Source organism: Thalassophryne amazonica, chromosome 1 (assembly GCF_902500255.1).
Source record: "Thalassophryne amazonica chromosome 1, fThaAma1.1, whole genome shotgun sequence".
Taxonomy (NCBI): domain Eukaryota; kingdom Metazoa; phylum Chordata; class Actinopteri; order Batrachoidiformes; family Batrachoididae; genus Thalassophryne; species Thalassophryne amazonica.
This window is the reverse complement of record NC_047103.1, coordinates 124541749-124563984: the sequence shown is the minus strand read 5'-3', so window position 1 is coordinate 124563984 and position 22236 is coordinate 124541749. Positions and strand designations below refer to the sequence as shown.

Below are 22236 nucleotides of genomic sequence, written 5' to 3'. Positions count from 1 at the left end.
ACTTATTTCAGGACACTACATGGGCCTTGCATTATGCTAAGTTGCTACCTGTCGGAATGCTAATCCTTTGTTTCAAAGTCTGTTCATTTTTTGAGCCATTTCACAATGTGTATTATTGTTGGAACCTAGTTTGTTACCCTGCTAATTTGAGCCAGGTGATAAGTTCCTTCTTCAAGCATGTTATGCTCCACAGGGTGTTTCAGTCGAGGTGTTTTTTTAGTAACTTGGTTCTCGGTTGGATCTGGTTGTTGCGTCAATATGTTACCCAGATTATGGCTAATATATCATGCGTGTGGTGGTTCTGGGTGGTTTTGCCACCTGGGGCTCCCCACGTTCTTCTTTTTCACAAAACTTCTCTCCAGGTCCATTTATGTCCAGTGCCACCTCCAAGTCTGTTGTTGCACTTTCCATGGTTGATAATCCTCCGCAAACATTTAGTTGGTTGTCATGCATAATGTCTTTTGTTTCCTCTTGTAGACTCACTTCCCGTACCCCGTGCCTCCCCGATTCTTGTAGCTGTTTCTTTTGGTGGTTATTTTACTTAATGTTCTTCATTATTTTATGGTACTGTCCTTCTGGACGCTCTCTACATGATATTATTACCTCCCAGAGTCCTCACAAATGTATGGGGAGGTGGTGTTCTTCTCCCATGTCCTGTCCTGTCCCTGATCCGGGTACTGCCTCGATTCCTGTCTGTCCCTCGGGTAGACCTCCTGACTGCCCCGTGGGCCACACTCGGCCCCCGGACCTGTCCCCTGGCATTCACTTGTCCCTCAGTTTGCCGTACAGTCGCCCGTCTGGTGGGCTCCCTGACTATTATCACCTATTCAGGCCCGTGTTTCCTTCTTCCCTTGTTTTTGTTAGGGGTCCTCCACAACTCAGTCACCTGTCTCTTATTTTTGGGGGTTACTGCCTGCTTCCTATGGCCTGGTTTATGGACAAAGTCTCAGCCTGCACCATGTCTGCTACCTCTGCCTGTAAACCTGACCTCTTGTGTACTGATCCCCATGCCTGTGTAACAGTTAAAGCCTTTTATCAGTTTCAATTTAATTTATTTTCATTTTTATAGCGCCAAATCACAACAGAGTTGCCTCAAAGCGCTTCACACAGGTAAGGTCTAACCTTACCAACCCCCAGAGCAACAGTGGTAAGGAAAAACTCCCTCTGAGGAAGAAACCTCAAGCAGACCAGACTCAAAGGGGTGACCCTCTGCTTGGGCCATGCTACAAACATAAATTACAGAACAATTCACAGAACAATTCACGGACGAATATACAAGAAATGCTATTGGCGCACAGGACAGGAGGATCGCCATCACGAATACAACTCCCATCTTGGGATGGAGCTCCACCTTAAACAGAGAGGAAAACAGAATCAGGCATCAGAAAGAAAAAAAAACTGTATAATTTGCCAGCATAAACAACAAGAAAAACAGAGAAATACTAAGGTGATCGCCGGCAACTAGCCCTAAACTTAACTAAAAGACCCAGAATTTAGGTAAAGTTGAGGCCGCAGCCCGCTCCAATTACTAGTAAATGAATTAAAAGAGTAAAAAGCATAAAATAAAACTGTACCAGTATGCTAGCCATATGAAAGGGAAAATAAGTGGCGTCTTAAGTCTGGACTTGAAAATCTCCACAGAATCTACTGTTTTATTGACGCAGGGAGATCATTCCACAGAACAGGGGCACGATAAGAGAAAGCTCTGTGACCCGCAGACTTCTTATTCCCCTTAGGGACACAAAGTAGTCCTGCACCCTGAGAACATAAAGCCCGGGCTGGTACATAAGGGTTATTAGGTCAGCTAGGTAGGGAGGTGCCAGTCCATGAATAATTTTATAGGTTAGTAGCAGAACCTTAAAATCTGATCTCACTGGGACAGGAAGCCAGTGAAGGGATGCCAAAATGGGTGTAATGTGGTTGAACTTTCTGCTTTGTGTCCTGCAGCATTTTGAAACAATTGGCGACCCCTAATGCTAGACTGTGGTAAACCAGAAAATAGAACATTGCAGTAGTCCAATCTAGAAGAGATAAATGCATGGATCAGGGTCCAGCATCAGCCATAGCAGGATGGGACGAAATCTTCGCTATATTTCACAGGTGGAAGAAAGCATTCTAGTAATATTTCTAATGTGGAGGAAAGGACAACGAGGATCAAAAATTACCCCAAGGTTCCTCACTTTGTCAGTGTGATGTATGACACACGAGCCGAGGCTGAGCGTTAACTGGTCAAATTGAAGCCGATGTCTCACTGGACCAAGAACCATCATTTCAGTCTTATCAGAGTTTAAAAGTAGGAAGTTTCTAGACATCCACCTTCTCACTGCTGCAAGGCAATCTTCTAAGGATTTTATGTGAACGAGATTACCAGCAGTTATCGGCATGTATAACTGAGTATCATCTGCATAGCAGTGAAAGGTAATCTCAAAATGCCACAATATGTGCCCAAGGGGTGCTATATAAAGGGAGAAAAGCAGGGGGCCTAAGACAGACCCCTGTGGAACCCCAAATTTCATGTCACTAAGGTTAGAGGTAGTGTTACTGTACAAAACACAGTGAGAACAACTGGTCAAGTATGATGTCAGCCATGCAAGGGCACTCCCAGTAATCTCAAAATGATTTTCAAGCCTATCAAGTAGAATATGATGATCCACTGTAACAAATGTAGCACTGAGATCTAACAGCAACAGAACCGTAGTGGTGTCCGAATCCATTGTAAGCAGAAGATCATTCACCACTTTAGTAAGAGCCGTGTCTGTGGAATGATATTTTCTAAAAGCAGACTGCAGTGGCTCAAAGAGATTATTCTCAGTAAGATAGTCTACGAGCTGCCGTGACACCAATTTTCCAGGATTTTTAGAGAAAAATGATAGATTTGATATCGGCCGATAGTTTGTCAGTACACTAGGGTCAAGATTAGGTTTCTTAAGTAATGGTTTAATCCTGCAGATTTGAAACATTTAGGAACAGATCCAGAAGTTAAAGAAAGATTAATAATTTCCAGCACAGTCAGGCCCAAGAGTGGGCCACAGGTCCTTAAACAGTTTTGTTGGTATAGGATCAAATAAACAGGTTGTGCTTTTTGTTGACATTACGAGTTTTGTCAGCATGCCTAGTGAGATACTATCAAATTCTGTAAATCTAGGTAATACCTCAGTAGTGGCGCCCACCTCAATAGCAAGGTGTAGTGGCTGGGTTAATGCATGCCAGGATATGTTTAACCTGATTGTCTTCTATTTTCTTCCCAAGTAATCCAGAAATCTTGTGCTGTAAAAGGAGAGCGAACTACAGGTGGTTGTCCATGCATAAGTGTTGACACTGTGTCAAACAAGAACTTTGAGTTATGCTTGTTTTTGTTGATCAAATCAGAGTAGTAAGTCTGCTTTGTAGCCAGTAATGCATGCTTATAGTCTAAGATAGCATCACGCCACGCAAGGTGAAATACTTCTAATTTTGAACAACGCCATTTCCATTCTAGACCTCTTGCTTTATGCTTGAGGTCACGCAGATAACACTATGTAACAAATTTTTATTTTTGTTTTGTTCCTGGGTACACAGTGTGTTTTCCTAACCTGTTATGCCTTTAATAATAGAAAAATAGCTGTTATTCCACAGAAACTTTGCTTCTGTGATCAGGACAATGAGATTTTGAAATTTGTCTGTTTTCAAGAATATTCTCGATTCGCCTTCACTACTACTGAGTAGTCTTCTAGAATATTCTTTAACTGCTAGAACTGTCCAGAATTTTCTAGAAGTTTCCAGAATTATCTAGAAATTTCAAGAAACTTTTAGAGCTTTCTAGAACATTAAAAAAATAAAATCAAAGTTTGTGCTGAATGTAGTCATTTTTCCATAGACTTTAGATATAAGCAGTTGAAATATAACATTTAGAAGCCAGGAACAAAAACTGTGTTACATAGTGTAATCACTGAACCAAGGTGACTGTGATTTGGGGGAGTGTGGTTTTAACACAGGTGGTGCAATCATGTCGAGTGTAGTTTTGAGCACTGAGTTTAAACTATCCACAAATCTGTCTACTGACTGGGTATTTGTCAAATGTGAAGCTAAGACATCAGGCAGTTTAGCTTCGAGTTCAGTCTTAGTTGAGGAGTTGATGCATCGCTGTAATGATATATGAGGTTGTTGTTCCACTAAACACAGCAACAAAACTGTAAACTTAATAAGTGAGTGATCAGACACCACTGATGTAAGACGCATGATGTCAATATTCGTGACAGCAATACCACGTGCGAGAACCAGATCCAGGGTATTTCCACTAATGTGCGTCAAATCCCAAATGCATTGCGAAATCCTAATGCATCCACAATTTCCATAAATGATTTGCAGAGGGGATCAGAAGGCTTATTTATATGAATGGTAAAGTCACCAATGATCAGAATGTTATCTACACTAGTTGACAAGTTAGAGATGAATGTACCAAATTCATCTAAGAATTCAGAATATGGGCCAGGAGGCCTATATACAGTGACAATGTAATACGACTGATTTTTATTCTTCTGACCTTGGCAATGTGTAATATCCTGAGCAGAGCGGATAATCAGATGCTCAAATGAGTGATATTTGTAACCCCCAACAGCTAATAAGCTAAACCTAGATTTATAAATAAGAGCAACACATCACAAGGGATGTGACTAAATGTATAAGCTGGTGGGCAGGCCTCATTTAAGGGGAGGACAGCTGTAGGTTTAAGCCAGGTTTCACATAGCCCAATCATATCTAAGTGATGATCAATAATTAGATCATTGATCAACAATGATTTTGAGGACAGTGATCTATGTTAATGAGACCCAGTCTAAGGACCTCAGTGGAAATGACAGTTGAACTGTTTGGGTTTAGGGGTGGTTCCAGAGTAGCATATATAAGATGCCTAGAAGTAGGTTTAGGTTTAAGACATTCCATGCACGTTGTAGGTAGCAGATGTTAAATCTTTGCTATTGCTGGAACAACCACTGGGCCATCCTCAATTTCAACATCATCCAGTATAGTAATGGGTATTAAGTTTGGAATACAAATCCCTCTATGATTTTTATGGACACGACTACGGAAGCAGGCCACAGTCTCAACTTGTTGAAAATTCCCTCCCTGGCAAATAAACTGCACTATCACCATAGTTGGATTTTCTGCACTAATTTCCCCGCTAAGCTAATGATTCCACACCCACATTTGTCATAAGTCTTGCAGGGTCTCTAATCACCTGCTCCGTGGCCTGCTGTAGATTCCTAATGTTACCCTCCCTGTAGAGCTCTATCTATGTTCAAGGACAAGATGGCGGCGCCTTCCCCAGTAGGGTGGAGGCCGTCCGGCATCAGCAAGCCATGGCGGCCCCAGAACGAAGGCCAGTTATCAATAAAGCTAAAGCCTTGCTGTCTACAAAACTGCGCCAGCCACCTATTTGACGATGTCAGCCTGCTAAACGCCTCATCAGTACCCCGGGAGGGGAGGGGACCAGAGACTATTAATCGATGCCGACACATCTTTCTGGCAAGGTCACAAGTCCTCTCTATGTCCATTTTTGTGACCTCTGAGTGCTTCATCCTGATATCATTGATGCCAACGTGAATAACTATGTGACTATATCTCATGTCATGTTCCTTCGTCTGTCTTCCCTTCTGCAGCGTCAGCACCCTAAGATGAGATGCAATGTCGGGAGCTCTGGCCCCAGGAATACATTTAACGTCAGCCGGCGTCTGTAACCTGACCTTGCGGGTGATAGAATCCCCTATCACTAAAGTCCGGTGTTTCAGCCTGGAGACAGGAGTGGAAGTCACTTGTGGGCTCAGAATTATCCATCAAAACCAACCATGCCTGTGAGTCTGCATTGGCCTCCACCTGTTACCTGTGCCAAGCCACCTCACGCCCTGACAATGTCACAGTTTAAAGTGGTGAAAAGTTGGATTGGGTTGAACTTTGACTGCATCAGCTTGTTGACAAGTGGCAATGCGCACTCCTGTCAGAAGCATCGGTTTAGCTCGGCTTTGATGCGACGCTTCTGTCGCCTCTAAAAAGCAATGTTCTCACTGAAATAATGCTTTTTAGAACCAATTTGTGATGCCTCTGACACTTCCAAAGCGTCGGGTGTGAAAGGCCCTAAAGACAAACTCAAGGTCGAGTACAAAGCAATGTCAAAAATCCGGCAGGCAAAAAACAGGGCAAAGGTGAACTTGGAACTAAGGCTGGAGAGTGACATGACATCAACAGTCTGGCAGTGAGCCTGTGAGGGTTTAAATAGGGAGAAGACAAATCAAGGTGATGTGAGGCAGGTGTGTGGAAGGTTCTGGAAAGAGGTGTGGTTTAGTAAAATAAAGAAGAGGGAAGAAAGGCAAGAGTGTGCTGGAGGGCAAAACAAAGTGGTGCAAAACAAGTTAAGTAAGTGACAGAAAAACTAACAGTGAATAACGTGACGTGTTCCAGACAAGCAATAATGCGTGAGCAAAACAAAAGGGGAAACAAAACTAGGAAATAACATGACTAATCCAAATAGCGGGAAACAAAAGAGCTATGATTATAATCACAACTAGAACAGGGACTGATACAGATTAAAGTATAAAAATAAAATGCAATCACGCATAGTCAGCAAATCAGATTACAAGATGAGCAGAAAATAACTGACGTGAAACAAAACCAGTAACCACAGAATACAACACAAAATAGATGATAACAGAATAAACAAACCCAGTGACTACAGAATAATGCAATAAATAAAACAAGATAACAAACAGAAAATGCAATGAATAACAATTGAAACATGATATGAAAAGAAACACTGAAGGCAAATAACCAAAATCTGTGACTAAAGCATAACACAAGAAATGTGATAAACAGAACTAAACTTAAAGGGCCAAGAGTGAAAAAAACAATAAATAACTACAGAATAAATGATAACCAAAGAAAGAATCAGTGATGAAAGTTTAACACAAAGAAAAGCAATGAATAACTGAATGACTGCAAACTAAATGATGAGGTAAATAATGAAACCAGTGACTAAATAGTAAAGAAAGCAAAGAACCAAACTGAGACTAACATGATAAAGTATAAACTAATGAAAGGTAAAACCAGAAAATCAAAGAGGAAATAAGGCAACGAACAAAGACCTAACCCCTGAGCCAGGGGTGAGCATGACATATTCTTACCATTATTATCAGTATTATTATTATTTTATTTTATTATGACTTCTATTTTGCCATTTGATTTTTAAATGGACCAATGAAAGTGTTTTCACTTTCTTGTGTCAGCCATATATTTTTAACGTATTTACAGTTATATTATGTAATTACATTGAACTTATTAAACAAAATCATGCATGCACGCACACATGCATGTACACAGGCACCACTTCGCTTTTAATATATAGATGATTTACTGGCCCCTGCTGGAATGGTGTGTGAGTCCAGAATGTAAATATCATCTATCGTCCATTGTTCAGTGTTGTTAGCTAATATCTGTAGTTTATCCAAAAACATTAGTCCTATTCATTTTGGCAGTGTTCATCCTTTACCCAAAATGCATAGGCATACCAAACAATAAATGTCAGCCCTCCACAGTTTCTCCGTGATCGAAGGTAGGTACGCACACACCGGACTGTGGATACTTTCTGGTTCCTGGGATCCACCATCTCCCAAGAGCTGAAGTAGACCTCCCACATAGACACAGCAGAGGGTGTCATCATCTTCTACATATCAATCATCCAGTCCTATCTGTGCATCTCCCTCTCTGTTTAGTTTCCCTCTGCAGCCAACCATGACAGGCGCAGATTTCAGTGAACTGTCAGGTCAGCAGAAAAAAACATTGGAGCCAGCCTGTCCTCCATCCAGAACTTCTACCGGCCCAGGACCAGGGAGCAAGCTGGTAACATCTCTGCAGACCCCTCACACCCTGGACACACACTGTTTAAATTCCTCCCGTCTGGTCGACGTTACAGAGCTCTGTACGTCAAAAGAACCAGACAGAAGAACAGTTTCTTTCCACAGGTCATTACACTAATGAACAACTCAACCTGCCAAAAGAACTCACTAATTCATATACCTCATGTACAACTTCAATTTTTTTTTCAGATTAGTGTGAAAACACTAATACACCCTATTCCTCTTGGATTGACCAAAAGGATAAGGATGGTGTTTTATGATCGTCTGTCATGCTACAGTGCACAGGAAAGTATTCACAGCGCTTCACCTTTTCCACATTTTGTTATATTACAGCCTTATTACATTCGTCAAGGACATAATAAAATCAACCATCCATCCATCCATTTTCTTCTGCTTTATCGGAAGTCGGGTCGCGGGGGCAGCAGCTCAAGCAAAGCCGCCCAGACCTCCCAATCCACACACACCTCCCCCGGCTCCTCCAGGGGAACCCCAAGGCGTTCCCAAGCCAGCCGAGAGATGTAGTCCCTCCAGCATGTCCTGGGTCTTCCTCGGGGCCTCCTCCCAATGGGACGTGCCCGGAACACCTCTCCAGTGAGGTGTCCAGGGGGCATCCGGAAAAGATGCCCGAGCCACCTCAACTAACTCCTTTCGACGTGGAGGAGCAGTGGCTTGACTCCGAGCTCCTCCCGAGTGACCGAGCTCCTCACCCTATCTCTAAGGGAGTGCCCAGCCACCCTGCGGAGGAAACTCATCTCGGCCGCTTGTACTCGTGATCTCGTTCTTTCGGTCATGAGCCAAATCTCATGACCATAGGTGAGGATCGGAACTTAGATTGATCGGTAAATAGAGAGCTTTGCCCCCCTACTCAGCTCTCTCTTCACCACGACGGTCCAATACAGCGACCGCATCACTGCAGATACTGCACCGATCCATCTATCAATCTCACGCTCCATCCGTCCCTCACTCGTGAACAAGACCCCGAGATACTTAAACTCCTCCACTTGAGGCAAGGACACTCCACCGACCTGAAGAGGGCAAAGCACCTTTTTCCGCACGCTCCATCCGTCCCTCACTCGTGAACAAGACCCCGAGATACTTAAACTCCTCCACTTGAGGCAAGGACACTCCACCGACCTGAAGAGGGCAAAGCACCTTTTTCCGGTCAAGAACCATGGCCTCGGATTTGGAGGTGCTGATTTTCATCCCGGACGCTTCACACTCGGCTGCAAACCTCCCCAGTGCACACTGAAGGTCCTGATTTGACGAAGCCAACAGAACCACATTGTCCGCAAACAGCAGAGACGAGATTCTGTGGTTCCCAAACCAGACCCCCTCTACACCCTGGATGCGCCTAGAAATTCTGTCCATAAAAATAATGAACAGAACCGGTGACAAAGGGCAGCCCTGGCGGAGGCCATCGTGCACTGGAAACAGGTTTGACTTACTACCGGCAATGCGAACCAAGCTCCTGCTGCGGTCGCACAGGGACCGGATAGCCCTTAGCAAAGGACCCTGGACCCCGTACTCCTGGAGCACCCCCACAGGGTGCCCCAAGGGATACGGTCGAACGCCTTCTCCAGATCCACAAAACACATGTGGACTGGTTGAGCGAACTCCCATGAACCCTTGAGCAGCCAATGGAGCGTGTAGAGCTGGTCCAGTGTCCGCGACCAGGACGAAAACCACACTGCTCCTCCTGAATCCGAGGTTCGATCATCGTTTGAATTCTCCTCTCCAGTACTCTGGAATAGACCTGATGCTGAGGAGTGTCATCCCCCTATAGTTGGAACACACCCTCCGGTCCCCCTTCTTAAACAGAGGGACCACCACCCCGGTCTGCCAATCCAGAGGCACTGTCCCCGATCGCCACGCGATGTTGCAGAGGCGTGTCAGCCAAGACAGTCCCACAACATCCAGAGACTTAAGGTACTCAGGACAGATTTCATCCACCCCAGGAGCCTTGCCACCGAGGAGCTTTCTAACCACCTCAGTGACTTCGGCCTGGGTAATGGATGAGTCCGCCTCTGAGTCCCCAGTCTCTGCTTCCTCTTCGGAAGACGTGACGATGGGATTGAGGAGATCCTCGAAGCATTCCTTCCACCGCCCAACAACATCCCCAGTCAGGGTCAACAGCTCCCCACCCGCACCGTAAACAGTGCTGGTGGAGAGCTGCTTCTGCCTCCTGAGGCGTCGGACGGTTTGCCAAAATCTCTTCGAGACCGACCGATAGTCCTCCATAGCCTCCCCGAACTCCTCCCAGACCCAAGTTTTTGCCTCTGCGACCGCACGGGCTGCGGCACACTTGGCCTGCTGGTACCTGTCAGCTGCCTCCGGGGTCCCACCTACCAACAAAGATAAGTAGGACTCCTTCTTCAGCTTGATGGCATCCCTTACTTCCGGCGTCCACCACCGGGTTTGGGGATTGCCGCCGCGACAGGCACCAGAGACCTTGTGACCACAGCTATGAGCGGCCACATCAACATTGGAGGTGGAGAACATGGTCCACTCGAACTCCATGTCTCCCACCTCCCCCGGGATGTGGGAGAAGCTCTCCCGGAGGTGGGGGTTGAAGACCTCGCTGACAGAGGGTTCCGGCAGTCATTCCCAGCAGACCCTCATGATACGTTTGGCCTGCCAGGTCTGACCGGCTTCCTCCCCTCCCAGCAGATCCAACTCACCACCAGGTGGTGATCGGTCGACAGCTCTGCCCCTCTCTTCACCCAAGTGTCTGAGACACATGGCCGAAGGTCAGATGATACGACTACAAAGTCGATCATCGACCTCCGGCTCAGGGTGTCCTGGTGCCATGTGCACTTATGGACACCCTTGTGCTCGAACATGGTGTTCGTGATGGACAAACTGTGACTAGCACAGAAGTCCAACAACTGAACACCACTCGGGTTCAGATCGGGAAGGCCATGCTTCCCGATCACCCCTCTCCAGGTCTCACTCTCGCCGCCCACGTGGGCATTGAAATCCCCCAGGAGAACAATGGAGTCCCCAGTCAGAGCGCTATCTAGTACCCCTCCCAGGGACTCCAGGAAGGTCAGGTACTCTGCACTGCTGCTCGGCCTGTAGGGTGAGACAACGGTGAGAGACCTGTCCCCGACCCGAAGGCGTAGGGACGCGACCCTCTCATTCACTGGAGTGAACTCCAACACATGGCGACTGAGCTGGGGAGCAACAAGCAACGTGACCCCAGCTCTCCACCTCTCCCCGTGGGCAATGCCAGAAAAATGAAGCGCCCAGCCCCTCTCCAGGAGTTGGGTACCAGAACCCAAGCTGTGCGTGGAGGTGAGCCCGACTATCTTTACCGACTATCTCCCCCTCTAGCTGCCACCTTATCGTGGTGGGGGAGTTTGCATACCAGGATGATCCTAGGAGCTATGTTGTCGGGGGCTTTGTGCCCCTTGTAGGGTCTCCCAAGGCAAACAGGTCCTAGGTGACGGGTCAGACTAAGGGCAGTTCAGAACCTCCATGACCAATAAAAAATCAAGGACCGAGACGCCGCCTGGTATGGCGGAGCCGGGGCCCCACCCTGGAGCCAGGCCTGGGGTTGGGGCTTGCGCGCGAGCACCTGGTGGCCCACGGGGTCCGGCCAGGCTCAGCCTGAAAGAGCGATGTGGGCCCGCTCTCCTGTGGGTTCACCACCTGCAGAGGGGGCCATGGGGGTCAGGTGCAGAGAGGATTGGGTGGCGGTCGAGGGCGGGTGGCCCGGCGGCCCGGTCCATGCTCACAGCCCCTGGCTGTTGGGACGTGGAATGTCACCTTGGCACACATGGTGGTGGTTTCTGCAATTGTCCACAAAGGTCAAATTTGCCAAAGGTCAATCATTGGAGTCAAAGTTATTGGATTATCGGAAGTGTGCCCACCACTGGGTTTAACACCTGTGATTCAGGAGTTACAAACATTCAAAAAAAAATTCCACCAATCTTGAATTGGACAAAAATACTGAAGTTGCATTATGATGACCTCTGACAAAATTCCTGCTTCTCATGAAATCCTGAACCTCATGAAACATTTAACTGCTTTACAAGACATGAAGCCTTTTGATTTGAATGAATCCATGATGTTTTCTTTAGTGTTGCACTCAGGACAATCTGCCTCTAAGAAGAAGAAAATGATCACTGTTTGTCTCACGTTGATGTTACATGAAACAACCTCAAGTCAGCACTTTTTTTCCCCAAAACCTCATGCAACAGGAAGTTGACAACACCAATATGTAAAACCATAAAATGTTCAACACAGATGCTTTGCAGTGTGTTATTAATATCATGCTACTGCACAGTATCTAAAAGTCTGATTTTTACTTTGCTTCATGCTGAACTTAAGTTATTTATTATTTATTTTATATTGATTATTTGTTAAAGTTCAAAAGAATGTGTTATTGCAGGGTTTGTTGTTACATCCAACCCAATCTCATGCCATTTTGTGATGGTAAATACAAGGTTTGTGATACCGTTTCGTGTCGGGAGCACAAAATGTGGGGTGATGCGGCGCGCGGGGGGGGGGGTGTCTTTGGGGGTTATGGTTAGGGGAAGGGGCAAGGTTACAAATAGTTAAATAAAAACCATGTCACGAAAATATGACTCAAACAGTCATTTACTCACCAGCTTCACTGAGAAACTTCTCTTTCACATCAGCTGAACATTCTTTACATGTTTTTATTGCCACCCGTATCTTCTCCCCTGTCTGCACACACATCACATCAACAGTGCAATGTTTCTAACTGTGTCACTTAGTTATACATTAAGTACAAAATTAACAGCATAGTAAATCAAATGTAAATAAAATACGAGGGCTGTCAATAAAGTATAGGTCCTTTTTATTTTTTTCAAAAACTATATGGATTTCATTCATATGTTTTTACGTCAGACATGCTTGAACCCTCGTGCACATGCGTGAGTTTTTCCACGCCTGTCGGTGACGTCATTCACCTGTGAGCACTCCTTGTGGGAGGAGTCGTCCAGCCCCTCGGCGGAATTCCTTTGTCTGAGAAGTTGCTGAGAGACTGGCGCTTTGTTTGATCAAAATTTTTTCTAAACCTGTGAGACACATCGAAGTGGACACGGTTCGAAAAATTAAGCTGGTTTTCGGTGAAAATTTTAACGGCTGATGAAAGATTTTGAGGTGATACTATCACTTTAAGGACTTTCCACGGTGCGAGAGGTCGCGCAGCGGTCCAAGGCGCCGTCGTCAGCCTGTTTCAAGCTGAAAACCTCCACATTTCAGGCTCTATTGATCCAGGACGTCGTGAGAGAACAGAGAACTTTCAGAATAAGTCGGTTTCAGCATTTTATCCAGATATTCCACTGTTAAAGGAGATTTTTTTTAATGAAAGACGTGCGGACGGGTCCGCGCGTCGGGACGCAGCCGGCGCGGTGCGGTGGCACAGGAAAAACACCTCCGTGTTGATAACCATTTGTAAAATCCAGGCGGCTTTTGATGGCTTTCAGTGGAGTGAGTATATGAGAAATTGTTTAACAGCTGGACATCTTCCAACTTGTCCTTAAGGCTTCCAACGGAGGTGTTTTTCCTGTGGCGGAGCGTCGCAGCGGCTGCGAGCCGATGCTGCAATCCGTCTGCACGTCTTTCATTAAAAAAAAATCTCCTTTAACAGTGGAATATCCGAATAAAATGCTGAAACCGACTTCTTCTGAAACTTCTCTGTTCTCTCACGACGTCCTGGATCAATAGAGCCTGAAATGTGGAGGTTTTCAGCTTGAACAGGCTGACGACGGCGGCTGAGAGCGTTGAGCGACGTCTCGCACCGTGGGAAGTCCTTAAAGCGACAGAATCACCTCAAAATCTCTCATCAGCCGTTAAAATTTTTACCAAAAACCAGCTTAATTTTTCGAACCGTGTCCACTTCGATGTGTCTCACAGGTTTAGAAAAAATTTTGATCAAACAAAGCGCCAGTCTCTCAGCAACTTCTCAGACAAAGGAATTCCGACGAGGGGCTGGACGACTCCTCCCACAAGGAGTGCTCACAGGCGGATGACGTCACCGACAGGCGTGGAAAAACTCACGCATGCGCACGAGGGTTCAAGCATGTCTGACGTAAAAACATATGAATGAAATCCATATAGTTTTTGAAAAAAATTAAAAGGACCTATACTTTATTGACAGACCTCGTATAGCAAGAAATGTGTTTGTGTGTGATTAGAGTAAAATAGGCAAAAATAGGCCTGTTATGTCAGAGTAAAGGCCTATAATATATCATATTCAGGCCGCTTGTGTGTGCATGCGTGTGTGCGTGTGTGTGTGTGTGTGAGAGAGAGATTTTCCGCTTTGGACAACCAATCACAGTCTTCAGAACATGTGTCATACTCAGTAATGGGGTCAGCTCTGCCGCCTCACAAAGATAAATGTTTTTGTCTCTTCTTGCTCAGACTTTCTCTGAGATGGGTCCTGAATCACTCTGAAGCTAAGACTCCAAGCAGAAAATGTTCAAGCTAAGTTCAGAGCTTTCCAAGGGGATTCTTAGAATCTTCATGAAGAGCGACACTCCACCGTTGCCACCACAATATAGCCCCAGTCACACTAAGGAAACATATGAGGAACTGACTGTGTTCGTTTCTGTCTGACAAAGGTAATTTTCCCATCCACAAAATACACAACTTGTCAGCTGATATCTGCTAAGTTCATCTGAAAGTTTTGATGTGGTCAAAACTTTAAGCAGATATCAGGCGGAGAACTTTGCCGCTGCTTGTGTTTTTTTTTTTGTTTTTTTTTCTGTCTTGTCCACTGCATGTCATTTATTTTTCTGCTGTGGTCCAACTGTTCATTGTGGTCAGAAGACCAGCAAGTGGAGAAACGACTACCTCACTCAAAAAATGACTCATTGGATGAACAATTCACTTATGAGCAGGATTTCCATCTAATAAATATAAGTAGTCCCAACTCAAACAAAACACATCCGTGCAAGATAATGTAATTTAATTTAGTTGGGGCTACATATATTTATTAGATGGAATCCAGTAGGGTTTCCAGTTTCTGCGTCTTTCATCCAACATCATGTTATGTGTGAAGGGGCCTTAAGTTATGCTTTGAAGTTTTGCTTAATTTATTCAAAAACAATGCCATGTTACAAACTTGAAATATTTAAGTAAGTAGCACGTTTTCTTTCAATTTTGAGTTTACACTGCTTAATCTTTTTAATTAATTTGAACATTCAGGTTTACAGTGAATGGGTTACAGAATACCCTCTACCATTCATTATGACTCCTTGGATGTTATGTTCATAAGAGTCCAGCAGAGGGCAATGTCTGACCCTCTAGTTGCCAAGGTGCATGTTAAGAATACTGAGGAAGTCGACTGCTGTCGCCACGCAAGCCAGAGAGTGTGGTTCAGTAAAATGACTTTTTTGAAACCCAGTTCACAAGTGGACATTGAATCTTTTATGACGATGCAACAGTCTCACTCTCTGTCTCTCAGAGAGGTGACGCAGCAGAGCCGTTCTAGTGAGGAAACATAACTTCACTCTTTCCAAGCACCAAACTCTGATCAAATGGAGCATATTTGTCTGTAAGCCAGGAAAATACTTCTCCTCAGCACAAAACTCCATAGAAATGCGACATAATCTGAACATAAGCCCCCCAACTCCACGGGAGACTAACATATTTGCCAACGGACAAAATATTTAAAAATGTAACTAATCCGCTCTGTCCGTCATTAGAGTGACTGGGGATAGCTATATGGGATTGCAGTGCTTGTTTTGTAATTTAAAGGAGAACAAAATGCAAAACTCCACTTGATTTGAATTCTGGTTGTTGCTGAGTGAGTGAGCTGTGCTGATTCTGCCAAGAGGCAAACTCACCAAGCTTTTGTAAACGCCATCATGAACCTCTCCAAAGAATCCTTCACCCAGGATTCGTCCCACGATGATGTCACCTCTGGAGATTGTGTTTTTCTCTAAACAATATCACAGAATAAAATCAGGGAAACCGGTTCTTTGCTTTGAGATATTCTTCTCAAGATTCTAACATACAGTGAGGAAAATAAGTATTTGAACACCCTGCGATTTTGCAAGTTCTCCCACTTAGAAATCATGGAGGGTCTGAAATTTTCATCTTAGGTGCATGTCCGCTGTGAGAGATATAATCTAAAAAAAAAAAAATCTGGAAATCACAATGTATGATTTTTTAATAATTTATTTGTGTGTCACTGCTGCAAATAAGTATTTGAACACCTGTGAAAATCAATGTTAATATTTGGCACAGTAGCCTTTGTTTGCAATTACAGAGGTCAAACGTTTCCTGTAGTTTTTCACCAGGTTTGCACACACTGCAGCAGGGATTTTGGTCCACTCCTCCATACAGATCTTCTCCAAATCTTTCAGGTTTGGAGTTTCAGCTCCCTCCAAAGATTTTCTATTGAGTTCAGGTCTGGAGACTGGCCAGGCCACTCCAGGACCTTGAAATGCTTTTTACGGAGCCCCTCCTTAGTTGCCCTGGCTGTGTGTTTGGGGTCATTGTCATGCTGGAAGACCCAGCCATGACCCATCTTCAGTGCTCTTACTGAGGGAAAGAGGTTGTTTGCCAAAATCTCGCAATACATGACCCCATCCATCCTCCCTTCAGTACGGTGCAGTCGTCCTTCGCCTTTGCAGAAGAGCACCCCAGAGTATGATGTTTCCACCCCCATGCTTCACGGTTGGGATGGTTTTCTTGGGGTTGTTCTCATCCTCTAAATATGGTAAGTGGAGTTGATTCCAAAAAGCTCTATTCTGGTCTCATCTGACCACACAACCTTCCCCCATGCCTCCTCTGGATCATCCAGAAGGTCACTGGTGAACTTCAAACGGGCCTGGACATGTGCTGGCTTGAGCAGGGGGACCTTGCTGCCCTGCAGGATTTTAAACCATGATAACATCATGTGTTACTTGTTGTGAAAGTGTAGTGACACGGACCCACAACAGGGGGCGCAAATAAACGGTCAATAGATGAGCCAAAAGGTAACAATTTAATGTTGTGAAACGTGCACAACGAACATACAGACAATCTCAGAATATAATTACAGTCAAATTACAAAGGTGACGTGTGGGCAGGCTCGAGGATAGAAGACGTCTGTCCTGAGAAGAGCCGGAACCACACGATTTCCGCCCCCACAGAACCTGGTGAATACTGGAGCCGCCAAGTCCCGAATTCCCAGGTGATCACCGTCCCCGACTGTCGGATCTGGTACTGCTGGTGAAGAACAAAGACAGTCAAGTGTGGGTGTGTGTACACCCAGTAACAACAGCGGTGGGAATGCCACCTCCACCTCTCACTCAATATGTTGCAGCAGTCTCAGATGAAAAGGAGCGCCATCTTGCACAGCCTCCGCAAAAACGACCGGTTCTTCTGCAAACACTCACAATAACAGATTTATAAATCTCACAAAAAGGCTGAGAGTATTACCTCCAATGAAATATGATATCTCGGCGATGAGGTGGAGATGACGTCTGGTCTTTATGGAGTGCGATGATGAAGAATGTGTGACAGCTGTCAGGAATTAATGAGTGACAGCTGTCACTCCCGGCTGTGTCCGTGGCGGCAGCGCCCTCTCGTGCCTGAAGCCCGCACTTCAGGCAGGGCGCCCTTTGGTGGTGGGCCAGCAGTACATCCTCTTCTGGCGGCCCACACAACATTACTAATGTAATCTTTGTGACTGTGGTCCCAGCTCTCTTCAGGTCATTGACCAGGTCCTCCTGTGTAGTTCTGAGCTTTTTCAGAATCATCCTTACCCCACAAAGTGAGATCTTGCATGGAATCCCAAACCGAGGGAGATTGACAGTCATCTTGTGTTTCTTCCACTTTCTAATAAATAATCATAACAGTTGTTGTCTTCTACCAAGCTGCTTGCCTGTTGTCCTGTAGTCCATCCCAGGCTTGTGCAGGTCTACAGTTTTGTCCCTGGTGTCCTTAGACAGCTCTTTGGTCTTGTCTATGGTGGACAGGTTGGAGTGTGGTTGATTGAGTGTGTGAACAGGTGTCTTTTATACAGGTAACAAGTTCAAACAGGTGCAATTAATATAGGTAAAGAGTGCAGAATAAGAGGGCTTCTTAAAGAAAAATTAACAGGTCTGTGTGAGCCAGAATTCTTGCTGATTGGCAGGGGTTCAAATACTTATTTGCAGCAGTAACATACAAATAAATTATAAAAAAGAAAAATCATACATTGTGATTTCCAGATTTTTTTTGTTGTTGTTGTTGTTGTTGTTTTAGATTATGTCTCTCACAGTGGACATGCACCTAAGATGAAAATTTCAGACTCCTCCATGATTTCTAAGTGGGAGAACTTGCAAAATCGTAGGGTGTTCAAATCCTTATTTTCCTCACTGTAAATACATAAAGGGTCACATTATGCATCTTTTCATTAGCCTAAAACAGATCAGATGGTGACTCCAAATCAGATATTAAAATTTGTAGCAAAAAAAAAAAAGTGTTCCAGAGCATTGATCAAGCCCTTGGGCACAGAGCTAGTCTCGGAGCATGGTTACATACATATGACACAGGGTTTGATTGATAGGTATGCCACTTCCCACGGGAAATCAGAATCTGTATTCACAAACACTCTGACAGTACTTTCAGAGAGCTCCTGATAGGAGCCTTAGATTAGGGGTGGTTTAGGAAACGCCACTGACTTCATTGCAAGTTGTGATGGTAAGTGCAGGCCCCTGCCTTCATGAGCATCACTAAACAAGTTGTGGATAATAAATAAATTGTAAAAAATTAACCAACCAACCCACTTTATTTGTAAAGCACTTTAAAACATCTGCAGTGGACCAAAGTGCTGTACAGAAGAATAAATAAAAATCATCAGAAAAGACATAACAGTTCACTTCAGACATAACACTGCAAATAAAATACAAATAAAATAATTAAAAGCCATAAAACATGAGTAAAAATTACAACCATAAGATTAAAAGCAATAAAATAAAATAAATGAAGTCAGTGTCTTAATAGGTGTCAAATGCCAAGGAGCAGAGATGGGTTTTCAGAAGAGATTTAAAAGCAGACAGAGATGAGGTCTGTCTAATCTGCTGAGGCAGGTCATTCCATCATTTTGGAGCCACAGCAGTGAAAATAAATGGTCCCCTCTGAGCTTCCTCTTAGTACCGGCTGTAATCCGTTATTGCGGCTGATGGATCGAGTCTTTGCTCTTAACAAGCCACTTTGCGCTGTAAGTAAAAAAATCTCCCAGAGTTCCTCATGTGCTCATAATATCCCACAAAACAAAATAATGCCATGATCCACAAAACAATGAAACAAAAAAATCTGAAAATACTCAGTTTTGCCTCCGTGCAAATGCGCGCTCATCAATATACAGTGAGGAAAATAAGTATTTGATCACCCTGCGATTTTGCAAGTTCTCCCACTTAGAAATCATGGAGGGGTCTGAAATTTTTGTCGTAGGTGCATGTCCACTGTGAGAGACATAATCTAAAAAAAAAAAAATCTGGAAATCACAATGTATGATTTTTTTAATAATTTATTTGTATGTTACTGCTGCAAATAAGTATTTGAACCCCTACCAACCACTGCTCTCACAGACCTGTTAATTTTTCTTTAAGAAGCCCTCTTATTCTGCACTCTTTACCTGTATTAACTGCACCTGTTTGAACTTGTTACCTGTATAAAAGGCACCTGTTCACACACTCAATCAATCACACTCCAACCTGTCCACCATAGCCAAGACCAAAGAGCTGTCTAAGGACACCAGGTACAAAACTGTAGACCTGCACAAGGCTGGGATGGACTACAAGACAACAGGCAAGCAGCTTGGTAGAAGACAACTGTTGTGATTGTTTATTAGAAAGTGGGATTCTATGCAAGATCTTACTTTGTGGGGTAAGGATGATTCTGAGAAAGCTCAGAACTACACAGGAGGACCTGGTCAATGACCTGAAGAGAGCTCGGACCACAGTCACAAAGATTACTTTAGTAACACATGATGCTGTCATGGTTTAAAATCCTGCAGGGCAGCAAGGTCCCCCTGCTCAATCCAGCACATGTCCAGACCCGTTTGAAGTTCACCAGTGACTATCTGGATGATCCAGAGGAGGCATGGGAGAAGGTCATGTGGTCAGATGAGACCAAAATAGAGCTTTTCAGAATCAACTCCACTTACCATCTTTAGAGGATGAGAACAACCCCAAGAAAACCATCCCAACTGTGAAGCATGGGGGTGAAAACATCATACTCTGGGGGGTGGTCTTCTGCAAAGGGGACAGGACGGCTGCACCGTATTGAAGGGAGGATGGATGGGGTCATGTATTGCGAGATTTTTGCAAACAATCTCCTTCCCTCAATAAGAGCCTTGAAGATGGGTCATGGCTGGGTCTTCCAGCATGACATTGACCCCAAACACACAGCCAGGGCAACTAAGGAGGGGCTCCGTAAGAAGCATTTCAAGGTCCTGGAGTGGCCTGGCCAGTTTCCAGACATGAACTCAATAGAAAATCTTTGGAGGGAGCTGAAAATCCAAACCTGAAAGATTTGGAGAAGATCTGTATGGAGGAGTGGACCAAAATCCCTGCTGCAGTGTGTGAAAACCTGGTGAAAAACTACAGGAAAAGTTTGACCTCTGTAATTGCAAACAAAGTCTACTGTACCAAATATTAACATTGATTTTCACAGGTGTTCAAATACTTATTTGCAGCAGTAACATACAAATAAATTATTTAAAAAAATCATACATTGTGATTTCCGGATTTTTATTTTTTTTTTTTTTAGATTATGTCTCTCACAGTGGACATGCACCTAAGAAGAAAATTTCAGACACCTCCATGATTTCTAAGAGAGAGAACTTGCAAAATCGCAGGGTGTTCAAATTCTTTTTTTCCTCACTGTAAGTGTTTCCACCTGCCAATGAAGAGGATTCTGCCAATTCAATTTCAGTTCAATTCAATTTCAATTTATTTTCATTTATATAGCACCAAATCACAACAGAGTTGTCTCAAGGCACTTCACACAGGTAAGGTCCAACCTTACCAACCCCCACAGCAACAGTGGTAAGGAAAAACTCCCTCTGAGGAAGAAACCTCAAGCAGACCAGACTCAAAGGGGTGACCCTCTGCTTGGGCCATGCTACAAACATAAATTACAGAACAGTTCACAAGAACAATTCACAGAACAATTCACGGACGAATATACAAGAATTGCTGTGGGTGCACAGGACAGGAGGGTCACCAACACAAATACAAGTCTCATCCCTGGATGGAGCTGCACCTTAAACAGAGAGACCAGAATAGTCAGCGAGAATAAAATGTTCTCACATCAAAAACATGGTGCAGCTCCGACCAGAACCACTCGGTGGAAATGGGGCTGTCAGTAGCCTGTAAAAATCCATAAATTAATCCATAGATGAATGGGGCTATTAAGACAATGGTTCTTGTTCTGATATTACTTCCTCCTTCTTCTCCAAACTAGTGACTGGGCCGGAGGTTCCTGGTTTTTTAGTGGCGCATGGTTTAAATCCAAATATTTATTGCTTCAGTAAATGCGGACCAGGAAAGGATAAATTTCAAACTGTTGTTTAATTTTAGTCTCAAATAGTCAATAAAACATGGCATAATGTGTCAGCTACACTTTAAAAAGTCCTTTACCAGCGGTTTATCAGGACAACACACATGACCATTAAAATCACCAACAATACGGACACAGTCATATTTAGGCAGAATTTCAGCCAGAAAATCATAAAACTGCACACAGCTGTTGCTAAAACTCATATGTAGATGGTCTGTGTCCTGAACACACTGTGATCTTGTCGTTGTGCTGCGCCCTGCTAATAAGCTAGCAACCCCAGGGGGAAACATGATGCCCACTAAAAAAAAAAAAAACTAAAATCCTTCTTTTCTACATTGTTTCTCCTGAGGAGCTCTTGTAGGGACTACGATGTTTTCTGAATAACTTTCAGCTTACCAGCATCTAGTCTTTAAGGCAAAACATCATAATTGTAGGAACTTCTCTGATCATTTATTCACTTGGAGCATCTTTTTATACTCGGAAACTTTATGAATATGGTCCTACACTCTAAAACATTGCAGCCTCCTTTAGTTATGTCCACTTGCTACCTCTCTTTAACATAAAGAGCTCCTCCAAGTTTTGGATGTTGAACTCAACTCAACATCCAAAACTTGTAAGTTTTGGATGTTGAACTCACACCGAACTAGAGTGATGTGCGACACTTTATGGACTTTTGGTGTGAAAGGCCTTTAAACGCATCACACATTTCACACCCCCATCGCCCAACACACTATGTGTGAAAATGTGATGCTTTCACACCTCAGGCTGATATGAAGTGTGACATGATCAGTGACTCAACAGTAAAGGCCCCCTGACATGAGCAGGACTTTGCTTCACACAC

General features: G+C 44.2%; 1 protein-coding gene across 1 annotated transcript in view; it reads right to left on the bottom strand.

Moving 5' to 3' along the window:
* LOC117513892 (protein-tyrosine kinase 2-beta-like) overlaps positions 1-22236 on the bottom strand; it is a 121692-nt gene that overhangs the window by 56972 nt on the left and 42484 nt on the right. Inside the window, exons 15-16 of the mRNA XM_034174133.1 lie at positions 15704-15798; positions 12494-12575 (exon numbers count right to left, since the gene is read on the bottom strand). Coding sequence (XP_034030024.1) covers positions 12494-12575; positions 15704-15798 — 177 coding nt within the window. The remainder of the gene's footprint in view (positions 1-12493; positions 12576-15703; positions 15799-22236) is intronic.